The following is a 24,057-nucleotide window of genomic DNA, read 5'->3' as shown; positions in this document are numbered from 1 at the left end:
ATATTCGACGAAATTTGCTGCAAAATATGCGAAAAGCTAAAAAAAATGAGTAAATTTAATATTTTCCCGCCGGGTTACTGTCGCACTCGTTTCAACTGTTTCCGGTTGTTTACGCTTTCAGATATTTGTTTACAAACATCGCATACACTTCGACTCAACCTTTTTTTTCTCTGACAAGGATAATAAGTAAAAATATTTTTTCAATTTCACTTTTTTTTCCGAAAATTCTTTTTTTTCCGAAAATTCTTTTTTTTCCGAAAACACTTTTTTTCCCGAAAACTCAAAATTTTTAGTTGAGTAATCGTCATTTCCGTTCATTGAATTCAAATTTTCTTATCTCAATTTTAGTGAACAAAGCATTCGTTTATTGTCGAATTAAAAAAAGTGACACCTGAGAATTTGAAAAATTTTGCTTTTTTTTATCTACGGAAAAATGCGGCAAAAACGTAATGTTTCAGAATTTCGGCTCGTTCAAGCTACTTTTGCGTTTAAGTTTAGATTTTTGCTGAAAAATAGATTCTAGAGATGCCAGCGATCATTTTTATACCAAGAAATCAAAATTTTGTTCACAAAATCCCACTAAATTCACATAAATAAATGTGTTATCTGCAGTATCCGTTTTCGCTCCGCCCCCTCGTAAATCGACACGAGCGCCGTCTCCGAGATTTTCAGGTGTCACTTTTTTTAATCCGACAATACATTATTATTTTTTCATATTTTTTCAGCTATTCCATGATTGGCAGCCGCTACTTTGTTAGCGGAGTCCTGCTGCTCCTTCTTGGGCGTTTTGGGTAAGTCTTCAAGCCCAAAATTCGATAAGAATGTTTAAATTTCAGCCTTTCCGAGCAAGACAACAATGAAACGAGTCCGATAAGCGTCCGGGAATTTCCAGCGCGCCGCAGACAAATCAATGATACACTTGTTGCTAACACGGTTCATGTATATTATCTGAAACTAGACGAAACCTTCATTTTGGATCTGACCCGAATCTCTGCAGATGTCTCCGAACCAGCTCTTTTTCGGAAAGAAGTCGATACAATTCTAGAAGTTACAGTTTCCAATGGACGTGACAATTTCATACTAAAACTGCCTATGATCTATCCGGATTTGACTTTATACTCTTACGGAAAGCTTCTAAACCCATTGCGTAAGGAAGATTTCGGGCCAAAGAGGAGCAAGAAGAACAGTGAGTTAACGAGTATAGTACATTTTCTAACCAATTTAAAGTTCCTTCAGAAAACTCGACTTTATCTCAAAACCTTGTTATCACTGTTCAATCAAGACTGAGAGTGGATATAGATTATCAACTGCACCTGACTCGATTGGATAGGTCTCAGTACAATTTAAGTTTCAAGGAAGGGCAATCAACGAAGACACTTAACAATCAGAAGCTCACATTTGTGAAGCCCATTGGATTCTTCCTAGATACTGAAGAGCAGATTGTTAAGTCATTCCATATCACATTAACTAGTGCCGATGATATTTGTGCAAACGTTATTACGGCTCCGGCAAATGTATGCTTCTTTTTGAGCGTTTAGAAATGTTCAACGTTCTTTTCAGGAATCCATTTACGAACGTCCGGTCGACTCCGACAGGGCTGACAATCGACGTGTGCTAACGTTTACTCGGAGAGCAGACATTTTTTTCTCTGAAACCGAGATCCAACTGTTCAAGACTTTCCGGATATTTGTGTTCATTTCTCCAGTGAATGCTCCGTGCTCAGGCAACACATCTCGCAAAAATTACAATGAGATCAAGAAGATAACATTCGATTTTACGAGACTGGAACCGAATTCCTATTTCGTTCCGACTCTTGCCATGCTAGTATTTTTTGCTAGCCCCTGTCTTATATTCATTGCCAGCTTGACAGTTAATGTGATACGGAATCGTTCAGACCTCGTGGCGGATTTGATCTCATTTTCTTCTGACCAATCTGCAAATACATCTGCGATCGCAGAAAATAATATGGCTCACAATGAAATCGCGGTTATACCAGAAGAAGAAAACCTACAAGTGCAAGAAATCGAACCAATCCCAATCAAACAAGATTCTCTATCCCTTCATGGTCAAATGTTCAAGTATCCTGTAGCCCTCATTCTCCCAGTTCTGATGCACACAGGAGTTGAATTCCATAACTTTACAACATCCACTATGGCGAATCGTGATGAAATGTGTTTCCATAATAACGCATGTGCGAAACCTCTCGGAGAGCTTCGATCATGGAACAATATGATCAGTAACATTGGCTATGCGATATACGGGCTGGTTTTTATAATGGTCACAATGTGTAGGAGATGGAGGCATCACTCCCCATTGGTTGGTACTTATGAATGCACACTTCTGGATATTACAATTGGACTTTTCATGATTCTACAAGCCATTGCCAGTGCCACGTATCATATATGTCCCAGTGATATAGCTTTTCAGTTCGGTAAGCCTTCAAAACGCTTTCAAAAAATCTTCTAGTCTATAATTACAGACACCCCTTGCATACAAGTCATTTGTGGTCTTTTGATCATCCGCCAATGGCTCGTTCGTCAGGAATCTCCATCGCCAGCCTACACGAACATTCTTCTTTTCTGCGTTGTCTCTCTTAACTTCCTGATCTCCGCCTGTTCAAAAGCTTCCGGAATTCGATACCTAATCGCAATAATCCATTTTGGTGTCGTGGCGACAGTTTGTTTGGCGAAACGAAAAACATTGAGATCCAAACAAGTCTATAAAGTCTTCGTTGGCACCTTCGCCATTTTTAACTTCTTCGCTATAACTATTTATGTGACCTCTTCATACATTCATCTCAATCAAATCTCTACTTATTGCTTCATCCTCAACTGCATCTTGTACCTGACCTACTACGCTTTAATGAAGTTCGCATCACGAGAAAGCATAGAACTGAAGGCCAAAGTGTGCGGAGTTTCCGCAATATTCGGATGGCTGATTGCTGGATTCTTCTTCTTCCAAGATGACACCGATTGGACGGTAAGATTTATGAGGTGCCTCGTTTTGTTTAAAAAATCTTATGATTTTTTAGAGAACAGCCGCTATGAGCCGAGCACTGAACACACCATGTCTGCTTCTCGATTTCTTTGGATCCCACGACCTCTGGCACATGTTCGGTGCAATCGCTGGTCTATTTACATTCTTATTTGTATCTTTTGTTGATGATGATCTAATTAACACTCCCAAATCCTCAATTAACATGTATTGAGTCACACTTTGAATCTCAACCTTTTGTATTTCTGCTACCTCTTTGCCATTATGCTGGGCCTTAGTTAGTGTATAGTTATTGCATTCCTATTCATTGTCGGAGTTAGAAAACTGACACTTGCGTGGTTTTATTCAGTTGAGTACTGAATCTAAAAGCATCAGATGATAGTTTGACTATTCCTTGCCTCTGTTCCACTGATTGTCAAATTGTGAATTTGAAATTTCTAGTGTATTTTCTTGTTGATAAAGTTATGTTTTCCCCTTTCCATTTAACTCTTTTACCTTCCCATTTCAGCCTTCTTTTAGCAAACAAAGCTTAAAACTGGAATTCGAGTTTCAACAAAGCCTCAACCAACCATGACACCTATAACTTCTTGACCCAACAGTGTTGGGCCAACAGCCCAACTAACATTTGCCCCGATCAAACACAACAATCATTTGGGAGAAAGAAAAAAGAGAGATTTGATGAAAACTCGTCTCTCGCTATCTTTTGCTTGCAACCTTTGTTTCCTCCCAATTGCTCTTTTACCTCCTTTGCCACCTCGACATGTGGTTCTTTTGAAGACCTTAGCACCACTTCTTATTGTTCTTCTAGTGGTCCTTCACACTTGAACTCTTCTTCTTCCATCCTTCTGTTGATTCTGATTTGAAGGCTAAATGTTGCCACGGTTTCTAGTCGTTCTGTCAATTCTTCTTCAACTTGTTGGTAGCACCTATTTTACTGGTTCCGAGAGATCACAGAATGGTATTCGTCTTATGACATTCAATATTTGGCAATCTGGTAAGAATGTCGAGAATGGTCAGCAGAAAATCGCCAAACACATTTTGATGGTGAATCCGGATATTGTGGCACTTCAGGTAAGATTTCACTGGAAGTTATACTATTTGGGTTCCTGAAAAATAGCTACTACTCTTTATGAAAATAGGAACATTTAAGAAAGCAGTTATCGTATTATCTCTAATAGCAGCCCACCCACACGGTAAACTTTGAACTCAATTATCAGGATTCCTGTGTATGATATCAAAAACTTGTCGACTAATGAAATGTTCATCATAATATAAAAAAATATTTTGTTAGTTGACAAAATTTTGATATCTTTTACAGGAACGAAGATAAATTGGCTCAAAGTTGACAGGTTGGGTGAGATTCAAGTAGAGAAAATACGGTGACAAAAAAAGAGCTTCAACTATTTAACATTTTTGTGAAAGGTTATCCAAGTACAGTTCGGATGTTTCAAACTTTGTTTCAAAACTTCGAACTGAAACTGACGAAAAAAAATAGTGACTTTTTTCAGACATCAAAAATATTTCAATCTTTACTTAAACAGAAGTTTCTCATCTTTTCATTATAGAGCTTCCAAAAAAACACGACTAAGAGATTTGAAAATATATTTTCATCAGTATTCAGGAAACATATGCTAATGTGACGAAAAACTTAACCATGATGCTTGGACATCCGTGGGTAGCTGTAGAACGAAACCATGAGTACCCCGACACTGCAATTCTTACTCGCCACGTCATTGTCCCCAACACAAACCTCTCGACATCTGGAGGCGTTGGAGTGAAGATTATGCTTCGCACAGGATACATGGTTCATTTTTGGAGTCTTCACCTGGATTACACTTCTTATGGACCGTATGCGGCTAACAATAAACTAGTCAATAGAATTGATCAGATTTTGGCTGGGGAGAATACGGGTATGTGAACAATATTGGAAACCACAAATCAATAGTTTCAGAATACGGTCGTGGTCCCCAGATCTACGAGATTCTGACTCTGCCAATGATGAAAAAGTGGATGGAGAAGTCAGATGACGTTCCGATCTTCATCGCAGGTGACTTCAATGGGCCATCACATTTGGATTGGACAGAACAAACAAAAAAGATTCATGGAGATTGGGTGATCAGGTGGCCGGCGACCAAAGAATTAGAGGATCGAGGATTCACGGATACTTATAGAGAGATCTATCCCAATGTTTTGACAAATCCAGGTGAGTGAGAAAACTGGGAGGATAGAAATGAATTGGAAGGATTCAGGAATAACGTGGTCTACAGTGAACAAATTCAACCCGGAGTGGAATTATACAATCCCAGAACCACAGGATCGAATCGACTTTTTGTTTTACAAAGGTAATAAAAATGTGAACACACATATCGTATTACCTCTAATAGAAGCCTAGCTAGAAAAATTTGGTCATGACCTAGAAAATGTAGGTTTTTAGATTTGATTTTGTGTACTTTTGTGTATTTTTTGTTTTAAATTAGAAAGAAATCATTTTGTTGGTTTCAAAGATAAAGTAAACACTCTCATAGAGTGCCACCCAGACCGTCAACTTTGAGCTTATATGTATATCTTGTTTTCTGCAGAAGATATTAAAAAGTAATCAACTGACAAAACGGTTATCATAACATCGAAAATGTATTTTTAGTTGAAAATGTTGATATCTTCCACAGGAATCAAGATAATTCAGCTTAACGTTGGCGGTTTGGATGGGCTCCTATACGGTATCCTAAATTTCGATTATTTATTCAGGACCCGTTGTCGCGGACCAAATCATGGCCTACAGTGGATGCGAAAAACCAAAAAGAATTCCGTTCCACGAACACAACGATTATCCATCGGATCATTTTGCCGTTTTTGCCGACTACACTTTCATATAATTTTTTCGTCTTTCATCATTTTTTTAAAACTTGTACACAAAAACTTTATAGTTTTTCCATCATCTTCTTCTTCCGTTTACCATCATTTACAGATTAATGTCTTTGTTGGCCGAATCGCTGGCGATTTATGTTTGTATTTTTCGGCGAATTTGAATTCTCCATCTGCAATTTCTCGATCCTAAAGGTCACCAGTCACCCCTCTTGTTGATTCCATGGCCAGCAAAGCATGACTGCCAAGGGGTAATCATGGACGGTATAAAAACGGATGAGGCAGCATGACAAGGCCATCTTCTTTTTGCACCTGAAATATTTTTTTGTTGTTGTGTTTGAAAAAAGTAAATGTCTCGAATTCTCGGATTCGTTCTGATTCTTCTTCTAGCTGTAGACGTTGCACTTGGAGTTGGAGACAGTAGACACAAGGGGACTGAAGTGTAAGTTATCACATTCTTTAAAATTTCTAAAATACGACTTCACCCAAGTTAGCAAGAAAAATTGAGACTTGTAAGATTTACAGAATCCGCCAAAAACGTCAATACCTCGGCTACGGATATGGAATGGGATATCCCTACTCGTATGGCTACGGCTACAATCCCTACATGATGTACCGCCCGTATCCAATGTATGGGATGGGAATGGGAATGCCCTACTATCGACCATATGGATTTTGGGGAAAGTGATTTACCAAATTCAGTGTTTGAATGATTTTTTAATTTCTGTTGGTTTTTAAGTATCTATCGTGAATCACAATTTAAGATTTGAGCTCAATTTGAAATGTTTGAATTAAAATGTGTCTAAAATGTTTGAATGAAAAGGTTGTATACGTTTTTTTCGGTTTTCAATACTAACTACAAAGTCCGAAGTTATGAAATGTGTAAGGCAGAGAAACGCAGAGAAAAAGAAAGAGACACAGACAGCGAGTGCAATGTTGTGCAATAATACATAAGGGGAAAAACATACGAGAGGTGGAAGTATATAAAGGACTTGCTGTTTAGATCAACAATTTTTAGCTATACTTTTTGCAAATAATTTTTCCCGAATTTCAACAATTTTCCACTATCATCACACAATTCTATAATTCCAAATTTCCACAACCCTCGTTACACTCTTGTAGAACGACCCTACTTCAACTTCGAGTCAATTTATCTCGGTTCCTGTGAAAGATATCGAAAAGTGGTTAACTGAATAAATATTCTTGAAATTATAATTAACGTTTTTCCAATTGACAACTTCTCGATATTTTTCCACATTAACCGAGATAAATTGGCTCAAAGTTGGCTGTTCTAAAACAGGTTTTATGATACACTCTTTGATAGATAATTGTTCTCATCGGTTTTCTTTATGATGTCACTTTGAACTTATTTTGGGTGTTTCGCTCTTCCTCTTATTTACACTTCCTCACAACCAATTTTCAGTTTCTCAAACTGCACCATCATGGACTCCTCTACATCTTGCTCTTTGCAAGATGACACTATATCTAATTGCGCAGAAACTTGGATCCTCGACTATGATCCAGTCGACCATGAAGAACTGCAAAACGAGTCAATGTTCGAGAAGCCACGTGGAGAGAGACGATGGCTTGGAAAAGAACATCATCGAGGAAAGGAACGTCTTCACAATGCAGTGAAGGACAGGACCTTTATCGAAAAAACAGTCAGAGCGACAGAACCTTTGAGCAAGGTAATTTTGAAATCTTTATTTTTGAAAAACCGATTCAATTTCAGAATGCTACAAAAAAGATAAAAGCATCTACTAGAGATGGGATGGAGTTTAATGTTATCTACTCTCTCGATAAGAAAAACCGATGGGAGACCACAAATACAGTATCCTTCTTGGGTGCAACTCCAGAAAATTTGAATGCTGAAGTGGTGGAGAAGAATGGATTGGAGGTTGCTGGGTTGATGCATCCGGAGAAAACTACTCTAGCAGTGCACTCGAGACAAATTGATCCAACCAAAGAACCAGGAGATTTTGATATCAGAATTGCCAAATCTTCTGGAAAAGGACAACACTATTCAAATTTTCTTCCTGCTACTAGAGAATTCAGCAAAAAGGCTAACGCCAGAACTATGACAATTAGAAAAGAACCACCTTCGAAAAAAGAGCCAGTCGCTGAGCCTACAATTTCCTACAATATCTACAAAACACATCCGAGCCAAGGACTTGTTGGAGGCCAGATGTTCAAATCAAGGCTTGTATCGAAGTCAGGATTGAACCGAACCAATAAGAAATTGGATATGAATATCTACGACGACGAAGAAGAGGATTTCGATAACGATGATGAAGATGGTTATGTATATGAAGAGATTCGTCCATCAGATGCCGTTTTGAATTTGGCAAGTTTGACAGTTGGAAACCGCGCTGAAAAGCAATCTAGGAAAAGCAACCGCAAGGATAGTGAGCTCTCCTATGACTTCGTGCAAGCTTTGGAACAGGAAATTGAGTATTCTAACCTTCTTGACATCTACAATTATCTAAGAAAGGAAGGATACATGTTTGAAAATGCTGATGTTACTTTTCATAACCAGAAGGACAACATTGAACAACAAATGAAGGAACTTCATGAGGAAGACAAATTAATTATCAAACAGTTGCGCCCAAAACAATACCTTCTGGATGCGTCAAGATGGTGTCAACTAGACGGAGAAGTCAAGGATGGAGAGACAACCACAGTAATCGTGATCACTCATCTGAAGAAGAATGTTTACAAGTGAGTTGGAAACTTGAAAGCATATTCAATTAAAACTGTTTCAGTGTTCTTGTCAACTCTACTCTTCCTTGCCATCCTTCGAAAAGAGGATCCGATTATTTGAAAAGGCAGATATCAAGTGCGATGACTATTCGCGAAGCGGTTACGAGAATTACAACTGAACTAATCACTCATCGGAAAGTTATTGAGTAAGGTTTTGAGTTTCAAAAATTGAAGAACAATGTTTACTGTTTTAGAACGATGAAATTGGCGTCTGAATTTTACGAAACAAAAACTGTGCCTGAACTAATTCATGACAGTTCCGAATGGGAAAATCAGCTGGTGAACATGGATTGGCCAAACCAGCATTATCATGCCACGTGGGCGAATTCTGAAGAATTAAGTCAAATTGGAGGAAAACTGGAATGGGATGATCTATGCGCAATGGTTAGAAAAGAGGGAACTTCCCAAACCGTTTATGCTTCTGAAGGTGTCTGTGGATTGTGTAGCCGAGAAAAGAGAGCTCATGAACTGTTTCTGGTGAACGATGAGACAAGGATGAAATGTACAGAATGTCTTCGAGAAGAGTTCTACAGAGAGCTGAGTGCTAAACAAATTCCAATTGATTTGCAAATCCAATCTGCGGATGAATTAGAACTTCTTCCAACATTTATCCCCTTGACAATTGTAAATTTGTATATTAGAGTAAGTGTCGATCTGTAGTGTTTTCCTACATTGTAACTTTCAGATGGTCTCGGAAACAATTTACAAAGATCTCGGAGCTACTGGAGATTTCAGGAAATGCCCATCCTGCAAATCTACCGTATTTTTGGAGAATATCCCTTCTGGAAACTCTGCAGCTAAATTTCAAAACCGTTCCTGTCCATGCGGGTATTCTTGGTGCAGACACTGCGAAAAAGCTCCACACTGGCCGATGAAATGCGGAGATTATGCTGAATGGCAGGAAAAGTGGTTGTTGAGATGTAATGGTTCTTTTCTTTATGGCTGAAAATGAAAATGAAAATTACAGATGCAATGACTGTCGCTCAAGGATCTGGAAAAACGAATCTCCTGCAAATAACTTGTTTCTGTGGCCGAAAAATTTTCAATGTCCTACTCTCTCAGGAGTGGTTCCAATGTCCGGGTTGCAAGGTTCATGTTGACGAAGAAACAATGAAGACGTTTCGGAAGAACTACTACTTCCCATACTCTCCTCGATTCCGAAAACTCGTTGAATCTGACTACAACATTCTTGCTCGAGGGTTCAATGAGGCTCCTTTTGTGCCACGTGTTGCTATTTATACAGATATCACGAAGATTCCTGTGATCCGAGAATCGGTTTTGGAGACTTGCAAAGCTGCAAGAGATATTCGATATGATGTGCATTCCCGTAATCGAGCCGTCAATCGAGAACACATTTTGATTCGGAAAGGAGTTATGGAGAAAGAAGTCGTGGACAATTTAATGGGAACATCCGTCTATTTGGTGGAGAATGTGACTGCGTGGATGTATGTCACTAAGCGATTTGATCGGACTATCGAGAAAAACTTGGAAAGTGTTATGGAACATCGGAAGAGTTTTATGCATCTTTTGAACGGGGAGGACTCAGATGCCATCAATGAGTGTGTCGAGAAGCTACACAAATGCATTAACAATGTGATCTCCACTGTGGTATTGAAAATGGAGGCATCTGAAAATTCGTCATAGTCTTAATGTCTCTCTTTACTACCTGTTTTATTCATTTTTTTGTGTTTGACTTTTTTTTTCGAATAAATCAATCGAATTTCGAATAATTGCAATTATTTTCAAGAATTTCAAATTTCAAGACTTTTCGCAAGTGAAGTTGGATTAAATTTATAATTAGTTCAGAAATGTTCGATGAAGTTATCAAACACATGAATTACTAAAAAAACAACATTTATTTTACTAATTTCAGAAAACCGCAGTAGTATGTTTTGTCCGTTTACACAGTTTGGATATCTTGCATATAAATTGAGATAACTAAGTTTTAACCTAATAGTATGGGAGCCCTTCTAATACAGGTTTTAAGGAAGTTCATAAATTTCAGAACAAAATGAATTTTCGAGAGCGGCGAGAAGAGATTCACAGAATCTCAAAACCATTGGTTTTGGTGAAACGAGAACAATCCAATATTTCGGTTCCACCTAACAATGAGCTCTATCCTTTTTCAGAAGACTATGTATAATTTTATGAGTAATTCGTTAATGACTCATGAATATATCTGATCACCGAGCTCAGCATGATGTCAGGTTTTTTTGAAAAAATTGCTTTTCACGATCAGCGAAATATCTTAATTCGAGATTTCGGAGAACAAAATACGAATATACGCAGGTGGCTGAACAAAGTTGTGCAATACTTCAACAAGCCAGAGAACGGCGCGAAGGAAGTATATAAGTGTGTTATGAGGTTTTGAATCTCCGAATTTGTCTGGTTTTGTTTTCTCTTTTGAAGTTTCTATGGAAACTCGCTCTTGGCAACTTTCTCTCCTTTTTTGAAAATTTCCTTTTTTTGTTTGAATTTGTTTTCAGCTTCCCCGCACACTGAACATGTCGTCTTCTCTGGAACCATCTTCATCTTGCTCAAAGCAAGAAGACATGGTGTCGATATACGATCCATCTGAATATGACGTCTATGATCCTGAAGAACTGCAAAATGAGTCAATGTTCGAGAAGCCACGTGGAGAGAGACGATGGCTTGGAAGAGACCATCATCGAGGAAAGGAACGTCTTCACAATGCAGTGAAGGATATAAGATTTATTGAGAAGACCTTAACGTCCACTGAGCCATTGAGCAAGGTTTGCTGATTTATTTTTGCATATAGAGGATTCTGGATTTTTAGAACGCTGTCAAAAAACTTTGTGGATCCTTGAACGATGGTTTAGAGCTAAATGTGAAATATTCTTTGGATAAGAAAAATCGATGGGCAAATGCTGATACAGTATCCCTTATGAGAGCAACTCCGGAGGATTTGAAAACAGAAGTCGTAGAAAAGAATACGATGGAGGCTTATCGTGATGATAAATCAACATTTGCAGTTCACATGAAACAAGTGGACCTGCAAAAAGAGCATGGCAATTTTGAGGTCAGAAGTGCAACATCATCTGGAAAAGGACAGCATTATTCGAACTTTCTTCCTGGATCCAGAGAGTTTAGTAAGAAGGCGAACGCCAGAATAATTAAAAATCAAGAGCCAGAAGAAAAGGAAGAGTCTTCACCGACAGTTTCGTACAATATCTACAGGACCCATCCAAACCAAGAAGTTGTTGGAAGAGAATTTTTCCAAACTAAAGTTGTCTCAAAATCCGGTCGTCATCGAATGAATAAAAAAGTGGATCTTGAGGATTACGAAGATCTAGAAGGCTTTAAGGATGAGGAAGAAGATGTCCCACTGGAAGAGTTCTCTCGTCCAGAGCAGCCAGTTCTGGATCTCGTGAGCTGTATTATTGAAAATGGCAATCAGAAATCCAGAAAAGGTGCACGGAAGGAAATCTCTTATGAACTTGTGGATGCTTTGGAGCCTGCACCAGGATACACTGATCTTCTGAATATTCAAGAATACCTACGAGATGAAGGATCTATGTTCGAAGAGATTGAAGTCACTATGCCAAATTTGGATTGCTGTTTTGATGATCAAATCGAATTGCTTCGCCATGAAAAGCTGATTGTCAAGGATTTGAGACCAAATCAGTATTTAGTAGATGTTTCTGAATGGTGCAAGCTGGAAGGCGGAGTGAAAGATGGAGAGACTACAACGGTGATTGTAATAACTCATCTGAAAAAGAAGACGTTTAGGTAAGCATTTATTTCAGTGAGAGTAATCAATCAAGTTATTATCTTTCAGCATTCTGATCAACTCTACCATTGCTATGAATCCAGCTAATAAGGGTTCTGAAAATTTGATAAAAAGGTTGTCATATGTTCACACTATCCATGAAGCAGTTTCCAGAATCACTTCGGACATTTTGACGAACCGGAAAATTGTTGAGTGAGTATTTTTATTTTCCACCGCAGTTAAGGATCACTTTTTCGAACCATGAGAATCTCGTCGCTATTTTATGGTAGAAAGACAGTATCAGAGCTTCTCCAGGATCCGGAAGAATGGGATTCTCAGCTAGTGAACATGGAATTCCCAAACCAACACTATCACGCCACATGGGCGAACTCCAAAGAATTGAGTCAAGTTGGTGGAATGATGGAATGGTCTGACCTATGTGACATGGTGAAAGTGGAAAGAAATATTAAAACTGGATACACTTCGGATAGCAGATGCGATTTTTGTGGATTGAGAAAGAGATCTCATGAGTTGTTTCTGATGAGAAATGAGTCATCGAACAAGTGCTCAGGTTGCCTTCGGGAAGAGTTCTACAGAGAGCTGAGAGCTAGAAGAGTTCCGATTGATTTGCAAACTGACACAGCTGATGAGCTGGAATACTATCCAACTTTCATCCCACTCACCATAGTGAACCTGTATATTCGGGTTGGTTTGCATAAACCTATTCAAATTTTAGAAAGGAATATTCCAGATAACATCAGAAATAATTTACAAAGATCTCGGTGCTACTGGAGATTTTGAGAAGTGTCCATCCTGTAAATCTGCTGTGTTTTTCCAAGAGACTCCTCCTGGAAATGAAAAGAAAGCTCAAAATCGCTCGTGTCCATGCGGGTATTCTTGGTGCAAACATTGTGAGAGGGTCCCTCACTGGCCATTAAAGTGTGGAGATTACTCGGAATGGGAAGAAAAATGGTTGTTGAGATGTAAGAATGTATCTATCCTCTCTTTGATAACCAAAAACCCCATTTTCAGATGCTATGACTCATGCGCAAGGAACTGGAACAGAGACTCTCTTGCAAATAACATGCTCTTGTGCCAAGCAGATTTACAACGTTTTGCTCCCAGTAGAGTTCACCGAATGCCCTGGATGCAAGACTAATGTTAATATGAACACAATGCGGACCGTCTGGAAACACTATTACTACCCGTACGATCCAATGCTAAGAAAATATATTCAGAAAGGATATTACACAGTTGGTCAGGAATATAAGAAGAGCCCTTATGTGCCAAGAGCCAAAACTTATACGGATATCGTCAAGATTCCAGGAATCCGAGCATCAGTTATTGAGATCTGTAAAGCTGCAAGAGATATTCGATATGACGTCAATCTCCGTAATCGAGCTGTCAATCGAGAACACATTCTGATTCGGAAAGGAGTTATGGAGAAAGAAGTCGTTGAAAATTTACTAGGAACATCTGTCTATTTGGTGGAGAATGTTACTGCGTGGATGTATGTTAGTAATCAATACGATCGCAGCATTAAGAATATGTTGGACAGTGTTATGGAGCATCGGAAGGAATTGGTGAAGATGTTGGAAGGAGAGGATTCAGATGCCATCAATGAGTCTGTCAAGAAGTTGAATAGAGACATCCAAAGTGTGGTCTCTTCAGTGGAGAGGAAAATCATTGAGACTTCGATTATTTGATTTATGTTTTTTATAAACCGACAAATATTATTATGATCTCATCCATTTATTTGAACGTTAGTTTTTTGAATAAATCAGATATTTGTTACAAAAACTAGTTAGAACAACAAGTTCCAGCTGAAAATATAAATCACACATCGAGCTACACAACTAGAAAGTGGAAAAAAGTTATCACAGAAATCAAACAATCGCGGAAAGTTGTAAATCTTTCACTCCACTGACTTTCGATCTCTTCCGGATCTTCTCACATGTTGGCATCAACAATTTTAGAGTTTCCCTATATGGTTTATGAACAGCAATCATTGTTAGTGTTGACAGTAAACCATGTAAAGCGATACAAATAAACACCAGATTGTTGCAAGTTTGGCTTAAAATATCAAACGTCCACGTGCTAAACACATAAAACATTGGGAATAGATAGGCGATCATTGGGATTGCCACTTGAATGTATAGAGCAATTGAGAAGCGTTTTTGGAGTGTTGATGTCACTCGGGATAGTTTTTTGGTTCGATTACGAAGCTCGATCACAGAATAAATGACAAGATAGAGAATTTGAGCAGTGACAAATACAGTAAGACCACCGACAATAGAAAATATGAATGTGACATTTGTGGAGGCAACAAAAAATTTTTCATTCTGATAAACTTGGGATGGTAGACAAGGAAGGACCTGAATTTAGACAGATTATCCAATTTCGTAAAAACTGTATTAAACGGGCCTCGTTAATAAAAGGACACCTCTAATAAAAAGTATCTCCAAGAGGGGCTGGGAAAAACAAAAGACCCCCTTAAAAAGGTGTTGTTTCACTATCAGATGCAAGATTTTCTGGAGATTCCACAATTTCATAGAAAGTTGTTGTAACGCTATTTTTTGCTCAAAATCTCAATTTTGGTAAAATTGGTAGATTGTCATGAATTTTGAACAAAATTGCCGCATTTTTTATTTCGAAATAAAATAACAGAAAACTATAAGGGTCCCTCTTTTTGAAGGTTCCCTGGAATAGAAGGGCCCTCCGGAGGTTATTTTTTTGAACAATAGCAGAACCTCCCATTCTACTACTACTTATACTACTGTACTGGTTGTGGGGTGATTCAGTTTTAGCCGGAAAAGATTAATTTCGAAATTCTATTTCCGTGGTGGCGTTCCAGACTCACCCTCATTGCGTACTTCTCCCCTTCTGCTTTTGTGGGAAGTTGTAAATAAATAGGTACCATGAACCCAAAAGCTAACAAATAATTGACAGCTAAATATAAATATCTCAACGCTCTAGTTTTCTTGCTTTGAGCATAAGGACCATATTTCATAGAGTTACATCTATTCTCAAAAAAAGCCAGGATTGAAATCCCTGTAAGCCCTCCGGTAATAATCAGAATAGATGCCTGAACCATTGGATGCACATTTAGAAGAGATAATACACCCAAAGGGATCCCCCCAGCGACAGGGAATACTGTATACGGGATAACAAGAAAGCAAATGGTGATGTCAAGAAGAGAGCTCCTGGAAAAAAACAACGATTTTTGAAAAACAAACGGAATTCTCACCAAAAGTGTAGTACGAACATGCTCCATTTCACTGATGTCATTTTTGCGGGAGTCCTAAAGAGTATTACGAATGCTCCGAATAAATGAATCGGAACTTCGATAGCAGTCATAACATGGAGTATCATCGAGAAAACGTGCGGTGATCCCAATCCGGAATCTTTGAACTCGCACATCGTCTTGTTATGGAATACGTGTATTTGTGAAAACCAGGAAAACAAAAAAGCTAAAGCTGAAATTCTGAAAAGTTGGCCTCCGTCGACGCTAGCCTTCTCTATGTCTCTCCGTTTGGGGGCCGCTGTCATTTGATTAACAACTGGTGACATGAGATTGGGGATACTTGGAATTCGAGTGATTCTGGAGTATGAATTTTATGATGATTAGCAAGTTATGTGATGTGTAGGAGATACAAAGAAAATTTGGTCAAATGTTTACGTTAATCGAGTACATGGAAGGTTAGAAACACATGATATATTCTTTCAAATTTCAAGACTAGTGTTCAAGTTTCAAAAAACGAATGTTCAAGTTTCAACCTGACCTTTGGATTACTTTTGGCACCAGGAACCATTTAGTGCTCAATCAAGCAATGCTCTGTTAACACCGTTTGAGTATCAAAAATCTTAATAACAATTAATCACTATTTTTTGTATAATCATACACACATCTCTACATGTTTTTTACTACGTCACCAGAGACAAATAATAAAAAACATCGTTATCAGTTGTGGTGTCACCTAAACCACAGCTGTTGACCTACTATAAAAAAGGGCTTCCCCAATGGAAAATCAGATTCGAACAGCACTTCGAACAAATGGTTTCAACTATCCAATCCTTCTTTCTCCTCTCTCTTCTCGTCGTGGCACTTTCGGCGGCTCCCAGGAAGAGTCCACCACCGCCAGTAATCAATTTGTCAACACCTTCTGGAGAAGAGTTCAGAACTGATGCTCCTCCAAAACCAACTGGAGAATTTGGGTTCGAGACCTCAGAATCTCCAGAAGAATTTGTGACGGGACCACAGAGTTTCAGAAAGGAGGTGATTTTCAAAATGTGATAAACATTGTTCAATGTAATTTTCAGGATCATTCCCGTCCACCACACATTCTTGCAACTGGAGAGCCATCTCAAGGACGTTCTCGCCCACCACACGGACTTTCGTCCGATAGAACACCATTCGGAGGAGATAATACTCGCCCACCATTCGAATTTTTCACTGGAGAGACATCTTTCGCAGTGAGTTTTTTTTTCAATTTCATCGACAATTCTGGGGTCCAAAATAAAGGACTTAATTATTTCAGGGACGCTCCCGACCACCACATAAACTCTCATCTGATCAACCACCATTCGGAGGAGATAACACTCGCCCACCATTTGAGTTTGTCACCGGTGAGCCAGGTTTCGAAGTGAGTTTTCTCAATTTAATCGGCAATCCTTATCTTAATTATTCCAGGGACGCTCCCGACCACCACTAGGATTCTCATCTGATCAACCGCCATTCGGAGTAGTAAGTTTTTTGAACATAACAGTCAGATAACAAAGTCAATCAATGATTCTACAGGATAACACTCGCCCACCATTTAATTTTGCAACTGGGGAGCCGCTTTTCGAGGGACGCTCTCGCCCACCATTTGGAGGTGATAACACCCGTCCACCATTTGAATTTGTCACTGGAGAGCCATCTTTCAAAGTGAGTTTTTTTGCAATTTAATTGGCAAGCAGTATCTTAATTATTCCAGGGACGCTCCCATCCCCAACAAGGACTCTCATCTGATCAACCACCATTCGGAGGTGATAATACCCGTCCACCATTTAAATTTGTCACTGGAGAGACATCTTTTGAGGTGAGTTTTTTTTTTTCAATTTCGTCGACAATCTTTATCCTAACTATTTCAGGGACGCTCTAGACCACCACATGGACTTTCATCTGATAGACCGCTGTTCGGAGGAGATAACACTCGCCCACCATTTGATTTGGTCACTGGAGATTCATTTATCGAGGGACGCTCCCGACCACCCCATGGACTTTCCTCTGATCAACCGTCATTCGGAGGAGTCTTTGAGGCAACCACTGACAGCAATTAAATGAGCACGAAAAAGCTCCTATATGACTTTCTCTAAATGTTTTTGTACATTCTATTGTCAACATGTAAATTTGTAAATTATTTTGAATCTATGTATAAATATTTATGTTTGCAACACTGTGTTAGTCATTGAAAAAAGTACAGAAATAGAACTTAAGAAAAGATAAGAAATATTTAGAATTAGGAAAAAAAACAGTAGGAAGAAGCAAAGCGAAATTGTATTGATTTTTTTAAAGAGAGGGGGGGGGGAGCATAAAAACGCTCGAGGGGTTGAACTTGTGGGACGAGTATTGAAGGTGCTGCGCCGCTACCGACTGAGCCACGCAAGCTAAGCTGAAGTACCTGAACACTAAGTATTATACATCGTTACGTCAGAAGACATACCCTAAATCCAAAAAAATCATCTGTCCCACCTTCACCAATCTATTCTAGGTTTCCGAGTCCATTGCGTGCTTCTTATGAATTTCATGCAATGATTCTGGAAACAGGTGAAGTAACATGATCAACCTGCGTACTTAGTTCACTTATAAATCAGTTAGTTCTCGTTTAGTGGTGTTTATGTGCAACTGGAGGAATTCCACTTTTGAGCAAGAAACATTTGCACCGTCTATCCTTCACAAGTTGGCGATTATTGAAGTACCAATTCATTCGTTGGCTGGATATGTAGTACTTTTCAAAACACCGACTAGAATGGAATCGGTGAAATGGATGATGTTCACGATGCATATATGGTAAGAGAGTACAGTCTATTACAATTTCTTGTCATCCATATTTTCAGCGGAGCATACCTAGACTTATTTCTAAGTGCTCTATCAACTCAATTCTTTTTGTTACCTGCTGCTGCTGGACATTCTCAGGGACTGTACACTTACATAGGTGTCCCGGTAAAATGGCAAGCATACATGTTCATTTCTGCGATTTGTTTGGCAGGAGTGTCAATTTTGGGATTTTTTGAAAGTCGATATAATGCTCTGGTAAAGGGCAGAGGTACAAGTATTCTGAAAGTCAAGAAGCGACTTTTCTATATGATTGGGCATTATATTTACGCATTTGTCTTCATTTTGCCTATAACTTTTACACCTCCAGAGCAAATAACTGGAAAATTTTATGTCAGAGCTGTAAGATTCAATTCGCACGTCTCTGCCAATTTTTTAAAACCAGATTACAGATGCTTCCTTGCGTTCCCCAGGAAATATTTGACCATCCTGACTTCTTCGTCTATGCTCTGGATATCACTCTACTTACCTGGATAATTGGTACAGCTGCTTTTATAATCACGGGAGAGTGTATTTACTTTTTCACCCGAATAGTTCTTTATCTATCCAGTACAAAAGCGAAATCTCAGAAAACTTATAAACTTCAACTTCACTTTTTTATTGCTCTTACTATCCAGATTTCAATTCCTCTAGCTGTTGTAATTTGTCCAATTGGGTATATCGTTTTTGCTTTTGTAGCATCATATTTTGATCAAGGTAAGGAACTTTAACTTCATATAATCAAAAAATCAAAGTTTCAGCACTCAACAATATTTCTCTAAACATGATGGCAATGCACGGATTAATATCAAGTGCAGTTATGCTCACAGTTCACAAACCATATCGAGAAGCTGTTCTGGGAATGTTCTGCTACAAATATCTGTATGAGAAGTTACACAGTAATTCAATTAACCCAGATGGAACTGTTGTAGTGCTGAGTAGTAGTCATACCGTAAAACCTGTAATAGAAGGGCGCCCTAACTTTTAACTTATAGCCAATTTTTCTCGGTTCCTGTCAAAGATAGACGAAAGTTGTTACTGTAAAAATGTTTGGCATAATAACAGAAATGTTGTTTTTATCAGTAGACACATTTTCGATATCTTTTAAAGGAAGTGAGATAATTGAGCATTAACATGACATATGGGGACCCTTCTATTACAGGTTTTGCGATACATCTTGAATAAAGGCTATCAGTAGAATACGCCTTGGATTTTTTCAATACTGAATCCATTTCTGTTCAAAAATATTCATTTCGAAAAATAAATAAGATTATAACAATTAACAAAAAAAACTTTCAAATCTAGAAGAAACTTTTTGCCCCACTGACAAAAGAAGATCGAACTTGAGATCCAGTTTTCAGTTTCTGTCGAACTTCTCCGTTAAAAATTAGGGTGAATACTCTGAAAACCGATTTACTAAAATAATGAGAAACGCTTCGATTCGCTCCTCACCCGTCAAAACAATGAACTGCAGACCAAAGAATAGAAGAGAACAAAAATGTCACATCGGTTCCAGTCGTCAATTTTGGACCCCATGTGAAACAGACCACAATTGTGAGAACGAAAAATGTTTGGCTCAAAGACTGGAAATGTATTTATTTTGAAGTTTTTAGTTCATTTCAAGCTCACTTGTTTCAAAAAATTCAGATCTTTCTGGCCGCGTTCTGTTCTAATTCGCATTTTTAGAACCTTCCAGATCGTGATCAAATCCATAGCAGCACCGACTACAGTAAGAATAAGAACCTCACAAAAATCTCCGTAAAATGCAAAAACTGAACAAATTGGTTGTCTTGAATAGCTAAAAGCAACCACTGCTGGATTGTAGTAGTTTTCACATCCCACTGAAACTCGGATGAGTTGATTCCGAAAGATCAAATCGAAAACTCACGTATTCCGAAAAACAAGGTGATAATAATGCAAGTGTAGATTAAAACACATAGAGTGATGTACTTGGTGAACAAAACACTGAAAATATTTGTTTATAGGTCATCTATGTGATTTTTGATTTAGGACCTACTTAAATATTTTATGATACAAAATAGGCGTGAAAACAGCTAGAAATCGGTTAAGGGAAATAACAAAATGGATAATTGTTCCGGCATTGTAACATAACATCAAAACAAAACCACATACGGCAGAATAGGATTCGAGAATTGAAATGTTGCTGAAAAAGTCTTACTATAGAGATTTCAAAAAACAAGAGCTTACAACAAAACCATTGGGGTCGCATAAAACAAGTAGAGAGTTGAAAATGTGGCATCTATAACTGCAAGGGCTACAGTAAGAATTGCAAACGGTTGTTTTAGTTTTGTTGTCTGATAAATGAGCACCACAATCATCCAGTTTGTGATGAATCCTACAGACGAGCACTGAAATTTTAGTTTCTTCAAAAACTTAAAATTGTTTCACAACCCACAAAAAGCATCAACAACCCAATCCACGATTCTCGGTTCATATCTGCTTAAGAAAAATTAAGATTGATTCGGAGCAATAAAAATTCAGGATTGCAAGAAAAAAGCGGGAATTCAGTCAGAGTTGGTGGAGGTATTTAATATCAGCAGTTTTCCAATTTGCCCCCTAACTCCATCAATTGAATCTGATAAAAAGACTGGGTCTCCGTCACAAAATCCTTTTCGTTTTTTGATCTCTGTAATTGGTTTCTGTCTAGATGATTGACAGGAATTATCTGAAGGACAATCAGGTTTCATTATACATATGTTTGTAAAGTGGAGCAAAACATAAAAAAAAAGTGAGGATGGACAATAAATTACTTCCATTTGGGTTCACATCAGTATTAAAAGATTATTCGAGCTTGATCAGTAAGTCAGAGATGGACTTTAATGATCAAAAATAGCGATGAGACATGGTCATTTTTATAGTGAAAACATCAAGTCTGTCATATGCGAAAAGGCGGGCCTTTTTCACAGAAAATATCGATTTTTATGGCTCGCTGTACACTGATTGATAGAAAATCACTATCATTTACAAATCTGTTAATTTTAATCATCATACTTCTGGCATCAGAACTGTTCTTACAGAGGATTGTTAGAGGATTGCTAGAGGATAAGGCAGGTTAGAAAATGTAACATTGGAAATATTTGACCTGCTGTGATCAAAGAAACATGCACCTGGATTACTTCCTCCGCGACAATTAAATAAACTTGTTATTTGTACTCGCTAAATTTAATTTTGACCCAATTCTGACAAAGTCAAAAATCCAGAAAAACTTTTTCTATAATTTTTCTTACGAAAAATAAAAAGCAGACGAATCGTCATCAGCAAATTGGTGTTAAATAAATCATGCGGATTTTCGAAATATTGCTCCAGTGACTCAGCAGGTCAACCACATGGCACTCCGATTGCCGATAATTACAGTGTGGCATCTCAAAAACGGTCAAAATAAACAACTTAAATTTCTGAAAACAAAAAAAAAACGAGACTATTCTTTATCTTCTGCATTCGGAATAAGAAAAACATAGCTCATGTTCGAAATTGGGAAAGAAAGAAAGACAACTTTTTGACCGCAAAAATTGTTTTTCCATGTTACTTTTAGACTTATTTTGGACCGTGAGAAGACATTAAGGACATTTGCGATGTTTCAATACTTTCTATCAAGTGCCGTATCCTGATTACCAAATGAATCGCCGCTTTCTTTCGTGGTGAGATGGCCGAGTGGTCTAAGGCGCTGGTTTTAGGCACCAGTCCCTCCGGGGGCGTGGGTTCGAATCCCACTCTCATCAATTTCTTTTTTTTTAGTATCCCTAACAAATGAATTTTATTTGGAGGTTTGAGAGAAATTCTTTTTTTTCCCCAGCAATCGCGACGAATGGATCCAAACCGAATAGAAATATCAAGATAACCTTTATTTTATTTGTCAGCCTATTTTTTAATTTCTGATCTTATAAATCCAAAATAGAACAATCCGTCATCCGATGTTTTTGTTTCCAACACTAACAAATAGTTTTGAAAGATTTTCTGGTTTAACTTTCTTTCGAATATCAGAATTGAAAATTATTGTGAAAAATCTGAAACATGTCATTGGTATTAAGAAAAATTGAAACTAAAGAAGTTACCCATCAAAAAAATGTACAGATGACCACAGAATAGATGAAAATACAAATGTGTAGTCTGGATCAGGAAACAAACGAAGTCCCCAAGTGAAGGAACAAACTGTTACCAATACAAAAAGTGTTTGACTTATGGACTGAAATATTATAACAGTCGAACAAAATGAAACGATTTTAGTCCACCTGTTTCAATAAATTTAACTCTTTTGAGTTTCTATCAGCACCCGATCTGATTTTGACGACTTTTGAAATAGCTAGAAAATCCAAAATCGTACTGGTAAGTGTCAATGTGAATACTTGATAAAAGTCTCCAAATTCCCCATAGAATTTACAAATCGCTTCATCGGAATATTGAAATGCGCGGAGTTCGGGATTGTAATAATTTTCACATCCCACTGGAATTTTCTTGTGTTTTGTATAATTCTGTTCAGGGGTGTTCGGAATGTACTTTTTCAGAATTTCGGACTTTCGCAAAATTCCGATTTAAAAAATTTCGGAATTTCGGAAGTTTCGGAATTTTTAAAAATTCGAATTTTACAGTGGATATTTTATTTTCCGATTACAAAAACGCAAGAATCTCTCGAAAATTGAATGAAAGATTTGGACAGCGCAAAAAAATATCGAAATTAATTCTGTTCGAGACATGCAGGTAAATTTTTTCTGGCATACCCGTAGTCGAAAATATTTTGATTCCGAAAAAAATGCTTCGGAAAAATTCCGGTCGGAATTTCATTCCGAAAAAATCTTTCGGAAATATTCCGACCGGAATTTTATTCCGAATTTTTTCCTCGGAATTATTCCGGTCAGAATTTCATTCCGAAAATGGCCGGAGTTTTCGAAATTTTCGGAATTCCGTATTTCGTTCCGAACATCCCTGATTCTAATCTTGAAACTTACAAATCTGAAAGAATAGTGTAATAACCGAAAATGATAAAAGATAAGTTCCAAGAACAATATATTTTGTAAATCTGATACTGAACACTTGATGGTAGAATACAGGTGTATAAACTGCTAAGAAACGGTTGAGAGATATCAAGAAATGAAAACAAGTGGAAGAATCATAACAGATCATTAGGATATATCCGCATACATGGGACCAGGTGGTCATGAATTGGTTCCGGCTTAAAACGATTGTATTTATCTCATAGATCTTGAATCTAAAACTTACAGAAAGACCATTGGAGTAGCATAAAACAAATACAATGTTGAAAACACACCATCGGCAACTGCCAAACCTACAGTAAGAATTGCAAATGGTTTTTGGAGTTTTGTCACTTTTGTCATCATTATTACAACCGACCAGTTTATAACAAACCCAATGGATGAACACTATAACAGGTATGCTCTTTTTGGAACTCATTTTGGAACTTACAATAAGCATGATAGCTGCAATAACGGCTTCAGAAATCATCCCGGAACTTTTTTTTCTGATTCAAGGTCTAGACCAAGTGAACACCTCTATTATGCCACATCCGTTTTGCTTTTTGTTATTACATACGTTGAGTATCCAACACCTGGTTTTTGTTCAGGCTTTTGATACTTATGACTGATAATTTTATTTGTTCGTT

General features: G+C 37.8%; 8 protein-coding genes and 1 non-coding gene across 9 annotated transcripts; 7 read left to right on the top strand and 2 right to left on the bottom strand.

Moving 5' to 3' along the window:
• Window positions 1-732: 732 nt before the first annotated feature.
• Window positions 733-3,208, top strand: Cbr-sid-1 (the record flags this gene model as incomplete). Its single annotated transcript, XM_045237311.1, has 6 exons — window positions 733-791; window positions 837-1,186; window positions 1,237-1,514; window positions 1,561-2,431; window positions 2,480-2,979; window positions 3,032-3,208. 6 exons carry the CDS (start codon window positions 733-735, stop codon window positions 3,206-3,208), a joined length of 2,235 nt encoding a protein of 744 aa, XP_045093785.1.
• Window positions 3,209-3,864: 656 nt separating this feature from the next.
• Window positions 3,865-5,867, top strand: CBG08683 (the record flags this gene model as incomplete). Its single annotated transcript, XM_045237310.1, has 5 exons — window positions 3,865-4,065; window positions 4,616-4,904; window positions 4,946-5,197; window positions 5,244-5,336; window positions 5,740-5,867. 5 exons carry the CDS (start codon window positions 3,865-3,867, stop codon window positions 5,865-5,867), a joined length of 963 nt encoding a protein of 320 aa, XP_045093784.1.
• A 339-nt stretch (window positions 5,868-6,206) lies between these two features.
• On the top strand, window positions 6,207-6,544 carry CBG27005 (the record flags this gene model as incomplete). The annotated part of the gene is made up of 2 exons (XM_045237309.1): window positions 6,207-6,298; window positions 6,382-6,544. 2 exons carry the CDS (start codon window positions 6,207-6,209, stop codon window positions 6,542-6,544), a joined length of 255 nt encoding a protein of 84 aa, XP_045098805.1.
• A 754-nt stretch (window positions 6,545-7,298) lies between these two features.
• CBG08684 lies at window positions 7,299-14,052 on the top strand (the record flags this gene model as incomplete). The annotated part of the gene is made up of 6 exons (XM_002636336.1): window positions 7,299-7,544; window positions 7,589-8,574; window positions 8,619-8,762; window positions 8,811-9,258; window positions 13,098-13,329; window positions 13,379-14,052. 6 exons carry the CDS (start codon window positions 7,299-7,301, stop codon window positions 14,050-14,052), a joined length of 2,730 nt encoding a protein of 909 aa, XP_002636382.1.
• Window positions 14,053-14,232: 180 nt separating this feature from the next.
• Window positions 14,233-15,766, bottom strand: Cbr-srh-129 (the record flags this gene model as incomplete). Its single annotated transcript, XM_002636337.1, has 3 exons — window positions 14,233-14,721; window positions 15,207-15,549; window positions 15,594-15,766. The coding sequence occupies 3 exons, from the start codon at window positions 15,764-15,766 to the stop codon at window positions 14,233-14,235; spliced, it is 1,005 nt and encodes a 334-aa protein (XP_002636383.1).
• A 634-nt stretch (window positions 15,767-16,400) lies between these two features.
• Window positions 16,401-17,668, top strand: CBG27004 (the record flags this gene model as incomplete). Its single annotated transcript, XM_045237308.1, has 7 exons — window positions 16,401-16,622; window positions 16,667-16,819; window positions 16,885-16,989; window positions 17,037-17,090; window positions 17,145-17,273; window positions 17,323-17,427; window positions 17,480-17,668. 7 exons carry the CDS (start codon window positions 16,401-16,403, stop codon window positions 17,666-17,668), a joined length of 957 nt encoding a protein of 318 aa, XP_045098804.1.
• A 557-nt stretch (window positions 17,669-18,225) lies between these two features.
• Cbr-srh-130 lies at window positions 18,226-19,410 on the top strand (the record flags this gene model as incomplete). The annotated part of the gene is made up of 4 exons (XM_002636338.2): window positions 18,226-18,398; window positions 18,446-18,785; window positions 18,836-19,139; window positions 19,184-19,410. The coding sequence occupies 4 exons, from the start codon at window positions 18,226-18,228 to the stop codon at window positions 19,408-19,410; spliced, it is 1,044 nt and encodes a 347-aa protein (XP_002636384.2).
• Window positions 19,411-19,723: 313 nt separating this feature from the next.
• On the bottom strand, window positions 19,724-23,773 carry Cbr-srx-38 (the record flags this gene model as incomplete). Its single annotated transcript, XM_002636339.1, has 11 exons — window positions 19,724-19,823; window positions 19,875-20,005; window positions 20,052-20,263; window positions 20,311-20,387; window positions 20,440-20,586; window positions 20,631-20,791; window positions 22,378-22,447; window positions 22,496-22,626; window positions 22,673-22,884; window positions 23,387-23,610; window positions 23,658-23,773. The coding sequence occupies 11 exons, from the start codon at window positions 23,771-23,773 to the stop codon at window positions 19,724-19,726; spliced, it is 1,581 nt and encodes a 526-aa protein (XP_002636385.1).
• Window positions 22,081-22,162, top strand: CBG28479. The gene has a single exon. It is a non-coding gene (tRNA).
• Window positions 23,774-24,057: the final 284 nt, after the last annotated feature.

This window comes from Caenorhabditis briggsae (assembly GCF_000004555.2).
Source record: "Caenorhabditis briggsae complete genome, chrV, whole genome shotgun sequence".
NCBI lineage: Eukaryota > Metazoa > Nematoda > Chromadorea > Rhabditida > Rhabditidae > Caenorhabditis > Caenorhabditis briggsae.
This window is presented reverse-complemented; position numbering and strand designations above follow the sequence as displayed.